The sequence below is a fragment of the Pongo abelii genome, chromosome 20 (assembly GCF_028885655.2).
Source record: "Pongo abelii isolate AG06213 chromosome 20, NHGRI_mPonAbe1-v2.0_pri, whole genome shotgun sequence".
NCBI classification, from domain to species: domain Eukaryota; kingdom Metazoa; phylum Chordata; class Mammalia; order Primates; family Hominidae; genus Pongo; species Pongo abelii.
This window is the reverse complement of record NC_072005.2, coordinates 62,157,774-62,165,905: the sequence shown is the minus strand read 5'-3', so window position 1 is coordinate 62,165,905 and position 8,132 is coordinate 62,157,774. Positions and strand designations below refer to the sequence as shown.

At 60.5% G+C, this 8,132-nt stretch overlaps 1 protein-coding gene across 2 annotated transcripts; it reads right to left on the bottom strand.

Moving 5' to 3' along the window:
• Window positions 1-635: 635 nt before the first annotated feature.
• Window positions 636-6,520, bottom strand: CCDC106 (coiled-coil domain containing 106). 2 transcript variants are annotated; one of them, XM_009233150.4, is made up of 6 exons: window positions 5,531-6,520; window positions 4,732-4,807; window positions 4,500-4,604; window positions 4,225-4,401; window positions 2,314-2,526; window positions 636-1,386 (listed from the first exon to the last, which is right to left on the bottom strand). In XM_009233150.4, the coding sequence occupies exons 2-6, from the start codon at window positions 4,760-4,762 to the stop codon at window positions 1,070-1,072; spliced, it is 843 nt and encodes a 280-aa protein (XP_009231425.2). In that variant the 5' UTR covers window positions 4,763-4,807; window positions 5,531-6,520; the 3' UTR covers window positions 636-1,069. The 2 variants fall into 2 exon arrangements, with proteins under 2 accessions (XP_009231425.2, XP_054395083.2); XM_054539108.2 differs by having other exon boundaries at window positions 5,527-6,014.
• Between the last annotated feature and the right edge of the window lie 1,612 nt (window positions 6,521-8,132).

Below are 8,132 nucleotides of genomic sequence, written 5' to 3'. Positions count from 1 at the left end.
TATCCTCCAGACTTGGCCTGGCCGCTAGGTGGCCTCCCCCGCTAGAGGTCATCGACTCACGCCTCTCGCGCCGCGCTCCCGTCCAGGTACCCAGCGGGTAGTGTCCACGCTTCTTTTTACTTTTTTTTTTTTTTTTTTTGAGACGGAGTCTCTGTCGCCCAGGCTGGAGTGCAGTGGCGCGATCTCGGCTCACTGGAACCTCCGCCTGCCGGGTTCAAGCCATTCTCCTGCCTCAGCCTCCCGAGTAGCTGGGACTACAGGCGCCCACCACCACACCTGGCTAATTTTTTGTATTTTTAGTAGAGACAGGGTTTCACCGTGTTAGCCAGGATGGTCTCGACCTCCTGAACTCGTGATCCGCCGGCCTCGGCCTCCCAAAGTGCTGGGATTACAGGCGTGAGCCACCGCGCCCGGCTGTGTCCGCGCTGTTCCCGAGCTCTGACTCCGAGTTTTCTGGGTCACAGCTGCTTCACTCTCCATCTCTGCCTCCGGGGGGCTAATTACACCGTGTCCTACCCGGCCTCCCGCCTGACCGCCCACCCCCTTGGAAGCCCCCGCAACCCCGTCACCGTCTTCGGGGCAACGGCCGCCCCCTCCCAGACAGGTCCCCCTCCTAGGAAGAGGCTGAAGCCAAGTTTATTCCAAATTTTCACGTCGTTTTTTAATTTAAATTCTCTGAATAATTCTCTGTCTCACGCGGAGTTGGGGAGGTCTGTCCGGGAATCAGGTGGGCAGCTCCTCCACGGGCGGGGCGGAGATGGCGTCTGTACAGTCCCCCACCCGAGGCGGGGGGGGGGCACCCGCCTGCCTGGTTTTCCAGGAGGAAGGGGCCCGGCGAGGACAGGGCTGGGCAGCCCAAGCGGAAGGGGGTGCCGGCGTTCGGGAAGGGGCCGCGGCCGGTCCGGGGCCGTCGCGCTTGGGGGCCCGGTTGGGAGCCCCCAACCCAGGGAGCGAGGAGGAGGGGCAGGGGTGCGGCGGGGAGAGGGGCAGGTCATCCACCGGGGGCCTGGGGAGGGCCGGGATCCGCGGGGGAGGAAGGCCCGGGCGGAGGCGCGGAGGCGTGGTGCGATCACCGCTTGAAGCGGTAGGTGATGGGCAGCAGCAGCTTGCTCTTCTTGAGCGCCTGCACCTTCTTGAGCGTCTCGTCGTCCAGGGCCAGAAAGCAGCGGCGGGAGTACTCGAGCAGGCGCTCCTTGGAGGGGTCGAACTCGCCCACCTCGGCCAGCTTCTCGGGGGCCACGATGAGCAGCTCGGCGATGGGCGTGGTCAGCGCCACGGTGTTCCTGTCCACGCGGTGGTGCTCGAAGGCCCGCGACATGCTCTTGAGCTTCTGGAAGGTGCCCAGGATCTTCTTGTACCGGCAGAGGACCCCGTCGGCGTCCTTCACTGAGGGGCGGAGGCGGGGACACGGAAGTGAGGGGCGGGGGACAAGACCGAGGGGGCGGACACGGGAAGGAAAACGGCCATGTGAAGGAAGGATCTCGGCGAGCAGAAGCACGGGCCGGTGCAGGAGGAGACGGAGAACAACAGGGAAGGAAGGGGCAGAGAGGAGGGGAAGAAGCGCAGCCAGAACTTGGACCAGTGGGAAATGGGAAGAGGCAGGCCCAGGAAGGAGGGTGAGGAGACAAAATGAGCCAAGAGGCCGGGTTCAACCCACGCGGTCCCAGCACCCCCCCACCCCCCCACCCCCGCAGACATCACCCTCCCTTCCCTGTCTCAGGTGAATTCACTTATTCAAGTCTCACCCTCCCCGTGAGGTAGGTCCTACTGCGCACCTCCTTCTTACTGATGAAGGTTAAGGAGGTGCCCAAGGTGGCCCTGCCCTCGACGGTGGACGAAAATTTAAAGTAAACCCAGGCCTCACGCCTGTAATCCCAGCGCTTTGGGAGGCCGAGGCGGGCGGATAACGAGGGCAGGAGATCCAGACCATCCTGGCTAACACGGTGAAACCCCGGCCTCTACTAAAGATACAAAAAATTAGCCAGGCGTGGTGGCAGGTGCCTGTAGTCCCAGCTACTCGGGAGGCTGAGGCAGGAGAATGGCGTGAACCCAGGAGGCGGAGATTCCAGTGAGGTGAGATTGCTCCACTGCACCACTCCAGCCTGGCCGACAGGGCAAGACAATGTTCCCCCCCCCCCCCAAAAAAAAGAAAGAAAACCCAGGACCACACGTGGAGGAGGGAGAGACAGAACCCGGTGGGTCTTTCTCCAGCAAGGCTGGAGGGGCTTGGAGAGAAAGGAGGGCCTCTGGGAAGGACACACAGCAATTCAGCAGCCCAGGCCCCTCAGCGCCCACCCCATGTACCCCACTCACCTCGCTGCCTCTCCCGGGCCTTGGGCTTCCCAAAGCGCCTCCGACTAGCACCTCCCTTCTGCTTCTGCCGCCTCCTCTCACTGGCACTGTCTTCTTCGGACGCTCCACTGAGGGAGGAGGCTGCTGACTCAGGGTCCGAGGCCTCGCCCCCAGCCCCACCACGGCTGTCCCCCTCCATCCGCCTGGGCCCAGGCTTCATCCGGCTGTGGTCCTCTGGGGAGACAGAGACACACACATGAACTACGGGACCAGACATCCCATCACAGGTCCCGGGACTGAGAGAGGCTGCAGTCCCCGAACTGGATCCCCCAACCTGGGCTGGTCCCCTAAAGAGACAGAGGGACAGGGAGTACGGTAGAGACGCTGGTGGCTGAGTAGAGCCAGCTGGGGTCTGTGGGAGGTGGTAATGGGTGGAGTATTTTCTCAGAGGCCTGGGTTGGCAAGAGGTCTTGGGGAGGCAGCCGACCAGGGGCCTCAGGACCCCTGTGACTATGTGTGGTTCCCATAGGGGAGGGAGAGATTTCTGGGGACCGGGTGGGACCTCTGGAGAGTAGCCTCTGGAAACCCAGGAGGCAAGCAAGGCTTTGGCTGGAGTCGGGGGGTCAGACCGAGAGAAATCAGGGGCCCTGGGTCCAGCGGCTGGGTCCCACCTCCATCTAGACAGAGGGAGCCGGCAGGCGGAGGCCCAGACACAGACTCCTCTAGACCGCAGGTTAGGGGTGGGCTCTGGTGCCAGGGTCCCCACTGGGAAAGTGCCAAAGCCGCAGGGCCAAACTCTGTGCAAAGGAGTCAGTCACCCAGGATGGAACCATCAGTGAGAGGAGACAGTGGCAGGCAAGGGCAGCCAGAGGTGGTTTGTTCCCGAGCAGAGGAAAGGCCAGATCTCCAGATGCTGGGCTCCCAGTAACAGAGACACCACAAGATCATAGCCCCCTTGCCCAAGTTTTTGGGGGAAAGGATTGAATTCACAAAGAGAGATGTGGGAGCTTTTGAGGGGTCTTCCCAGCCAAGGAGCTAGAAAGGCTGAGATGAGGGTAGGTGGGGTAGAGTGTGGGTTCTCCAGGACATGGGCTGTCTGGCAAACAGCCTGACCATCCGGGGAAGAGGATGGGGCTGGGGTCCAAAATGTATTAAGCAGGGCACAGGGTCCCACCAGTCAAGAGAAGACGCTAGCTGTGAACTGGCTGGGGCTGGGGGCTGCTATGGGAGGTCTCTGGGCTGCTTCTGGCCATGAATTATAGCAGAGTACGGTATGTGGGTGGGGACTGCCCAGGAATCGGGCAGGGTTTGAGGGACAGCACCTGCTGGGGTCGCCACCCAAAAAGGCCCACAAAGGAAGGGACTTAATGTCTTTGATGGGGAAGGAGTGCTCATTAACCAAGGATGGGACAGGGTGGGTGGGAAGACAGCGCCTGCTGTCACGGGGGGCGGGGGGGGGGTAGACAGGAGGAGGGCTGATGGCTGGACTCTTGGATCTTGGAGAAGACAGGGCTGGGAGGAGGAGCAGGGGCCCCCTGAGGAAACCGAAAGAAGTAGGGTGGGCCTCTCAGCCAAAGAGATGAAGGAAGGTCCCCCTAGGAGTCAGAAGAGAGGGGCTCTCAGGTGCCAGAGTCCCTGAAGTCACCATGGGCTGAGGAAGCAGATGGCAGGGCACTGGAGGCTGATGGGATTTGGGGAGCTGACGGAGAAGGCAGGAGGACGGGCCCCAGTAGACAGTTCATGGGAATGAGGCCCTGGAATCAAGCGAGGAGGAAGCTGGGCCTGGGGGCCCAAAACAGGGAGGGGACTAGCAAAGAGGGCCAACATGGCAGGTCCCACCCATCCAGCCAAACAGTGGAGCCTTGAGTCTGGGTGAGCGGGTACCCAGTAGCAGGACAGGGAGGCAGGTGGATCAGAGCACCCCACACACACCTGCCTCCATCCGAGCAGAAGAGATGAATTTGTCCAGCTGGCACCGCAGGAAATCCCTCTCTTCCTCCAGGTCCTCGATGCGCTTCTGCAGCCAGGAGTTCCTCTCCAGAGCCATGTGCAGCTGGGCCTTGACGCTGTTCATCAGAGCCAGGGCGGGGGACGCAGCCTCCGGAGGCTCTAGGGACACAGCGAGGGTGGGGGGACCAGGTCACACCCTGGGACTCAGGGCCTGGCTTCCCAGCTGACTCCAGTCCCTCCACACCCCCTCAGCTCACCCTCGAAGTTTCTCCGAGAGGGGCTCAGACTGTAAAAGATCTGTGAGTCTAGGTGGGGCGCCTCGTCGAAGGGGATGGAGATCTCGAAGGTCTCATCGTCCTTCACTGGAGAGGAGAGGCCCCGGGTTACCCCAGAGAATTCCCCGGGCCTTTCGGGCCACCCCCCAACCACGGCAGCCTGGAGCCGACCGCACTGGGACCCAGGGTAGGGAAGGGGACCCAGCTTCCTCACTTGTCCGCCTCCGGCTGCTCCGGTCATTCATGGCGCGGCTTCCTGCGGACCCCAGCAGCCGAGGGCCTCAGGGGCACTGGACAGAAACAGCAGCCACAAATGGAGAGACGCGGATGGACTCGAGGGTCCATCCTGGGGGAGGTGAAGTGAGACAGGAGGGACCTTCTGCCCTGGACCCCTGGTCTGAGGGAGGAGGGAGCCTGGACCCCAGGACTGAGGCAAAACGCGCCTGGACTTCAAACTCCTGGGCTCCTGGAGTCAGGGGCAGGGGGCCCAGCCGCCTAGGTCCTGGGGGAGAAGTGAGCTGGGGACGTGGGCTCCTGGGTATCGAAGGAAAAGGAAGCTGAAGCCCTAAATTACTGGGTGCCCCAAGGGGTCGCCTGAGCAGGGACACCTGGCCTGAAGGGGAAGGACCCTCTCTCATCGCGGGCCACTACCAGGCCTAAGGAAGAGGCAGGTGCAGGGGGAAACTGCCCCAACTTCCCAGGGTAGGAGGAGGTCCAGCCCGTGAGCGCTGCCTCCCCTACCTTCGGGGCCCCACACCCCTCCCCCGCACTCGCGTGGGCGGGCGGACCCTCCCCTGGTGGTGGGGGCTGGGCGCGTGCGCAGTACGGGGAAAGGTCACGCGTGGGGGTGCGCCCCCCCCGCCCCCGCCCTTTGTCCCGCGGGTGGGAGGGGGAGCGGTCGTAGAAAGATCCCAGTGGGGACATGCACCAGGGCGGGGGTGCAAACGCGGCCACCATCCCCCGCCCGCGGGTGCCCGGGGTCCGAGGGGCCGAGGCCCCCCGCGCTCACCCACCCGCGCGCGGAATCCGGCTCGGGGACCGACGGCGGCGGCGCCCATGCCCGGCGCCGGGGAGCGTCTGCAAAGTGTCACGGGGAGCCGAGGGAAGCGCCCACCCACCCGCGAACAGGCGGGGCGGCAGGGGAGCGAGTCGTGGAACTGAGCGACGGAACGGGCAGGGACGCGGGGACTCGCCCAGTCGGGCCAGGCTAGCGCCCCTCGTTGAAGAGTCCCCGGATCCAGGTGAGGCCCGCCGTTTGCGGCAGAAGCAGAGGGTCTGCACTTGCGCGATAGCCCCTTACAGCACTCCCCCGCCCTCCCCGAAGCTCAGGCAGGGAACATCACGAAATTCCCATCCTGGAGAGCTGGCGAGTCTCCGGGGGTCCCCGGGTTGGGTGGCGGTGTGCCCAATGGGCCCAGAAGGCAGGAGAGTGAGACACCGAGAAAGTTGGAGCGAAAGGAGAATCTACTTTTAACGCGCTCTCAGGAACTAGCCAGGGCGGACCCCCCAGAGCTCCCCCACCTCCTACAGCCAGACCCCAAGGTTCTCAGGGATGTGGGGGCCAAAATCGGGGGAGTTACCCATCTCCCGGAAAATGAGGGCCAGGAACACGCCACCCCCATCCCCATGTTGGTAATTAAGAGCTGGCTTTGGAGCAGAGCTAGATTCCAGTCCTGACTGTTCCTGCTCCTCCCCAGCCTGTTAACTCACCTGTAAAATGGGGAAATTACAAGCCCTTCTAAATTTCTTGTGAGGATGCAGTGATGTGACACACAGCAGCTCAGCCCAGCACCTGGCCATAGTCAGGGCTGAAGAGAGGAGCGTTGCTGGTATTATTTGAGGTCAGATGGTGGGGTATGATCGCAGCCTCTGGGAGGCTCTTTCCCACTCTGGGGAGTATGAACGGAAGAGTTGTTCTTCCTCCCAAAAAAAAAGGTCGGAAGAGCAAATGAGGCCTAGCACAGTGCCTGGCACAAAATAGACAGGCAAGAAAAATGAATTAATAAGCAGATGTTTATTAAGCTTCAGGCTGAGCTCCACCTGCCTCTCCTGTTCACCAGAAGCATCCAAGCTCTGGACTGTGGCCAGCCCTTATGAGAGCAAGGTCTTAACCGGATGGAGGGAGAATCTAAATGTCTGCACCGCCTGCAGAGCTGTGACCATGATCCTCCCCTCCCCACTTTACAGATAAACTGCAGCCTGGTCCAAAAATTCCAGGGGGAACCACCTGCCCTAGATTGGTCTCTTCCAAACTACAGGTTCATGGGTGGAGAATTCAATAGAATAGGATGAAATCAGCAGTTGAAAAAAATATGTAGCCGGGCATGGTGGTGCACACCTGTAATCCCAGCTACTCGGGAGGCTGAGGCAGGAGAATTGCTTAAACCGGGGAGGTGGAGGTTGCAGTGAGCCGAGATTGCACCACTGCTCCAGCCTGGGCAACACAGCGAGACTGTCTCAAATAATAATAATAGTTGATGGAAAAAAAATCTGCACATACTAAAGCTAACTATGGTAAAGAAACTTTTGTGGGCCAGGCACGGTGGCTCACGCCTGTAATCCCAACACTTTGGGAGGCAGAGGCGGGCGGATCACGAGGTCAGGAGATCGCGACCATCCTGGCTAACACAGTGAAACCCTGTCTCTACTAAAAATACAAAAAATTAGCTGGGCATGGTGGCGGGCGCCTGTAGTCCCAGCTACTCGGGAGGCTGAGGCAGGAGAATGGTGTGAACCCTGGAGGCGGAGTTTGCAGTGAGCCAAGATTTCGCCACTGCACTCCAGCCTGGGCGACAGAGCAAGACTCCGTCTCAAAAAAAAAAAGAAACTTTTGTTTCGAGGCCTAGTGCCCTGAGGGAGGCCAAGGTGTGTGGATCACCTCAGGTCAGGAGTTCGAGACCAGCCTGACAAACATGGTGAAACCCGTCTCTACTAAAGGTACAAAATTAGCCGGGCATGGTGGCACACACTTGTAACCCCAACTACTTGGGAGGCTGAAGCAGGAGAATCGCTTGAACCCAGGAGGTGAAGGTTGCAGTGAGCTGAGATCACGCCATTACACTCCAGCCTGGGTGACAAGAGCGAAACTCCGTCTAAAAAAAAAGGAGGCCGGGCGCTGTGGCTCACGCCTGTAATCCCAGCACTTTGGAAGGCCGAGGCAGGTGGATCATCTGAGGTTGGGAGTTCGAGACCAGCCTGACCAACATGGAGAAACCCCGTCTCTACTAAAAATACAAAATTAGCTGGGGTGGTGGCACATGCTTGTAATCCCAGCTACTCGGGAGGCTGAGGCAGGAGAATCACTTGAACCCGGGAGGCGTTGCGGTGATCCGAGATCGTGCCATTGCACCCCAGCCTGGGCAAAAAGAGCGAAACTCCGTCTCAAAAAAAAAAAAAGGAAACTTGGTTCACGTATATTTTGCGTATCTGTGTACTCTATTGCCATATAAAATGTGTTTGTAGGAGATTGTGGTTTTAAAATTGTTTCAGTTAAAAACATTCTTCCCAGATGACCTAGGTCTTCAGGAGCTGAGGAGGGGATAACCCCAAGGCAGGCCAACCTTCCCATTCCCCAGCCAGGCAAGCTGAGGTCTCCCTGCTAGGCGGCCACCAAAG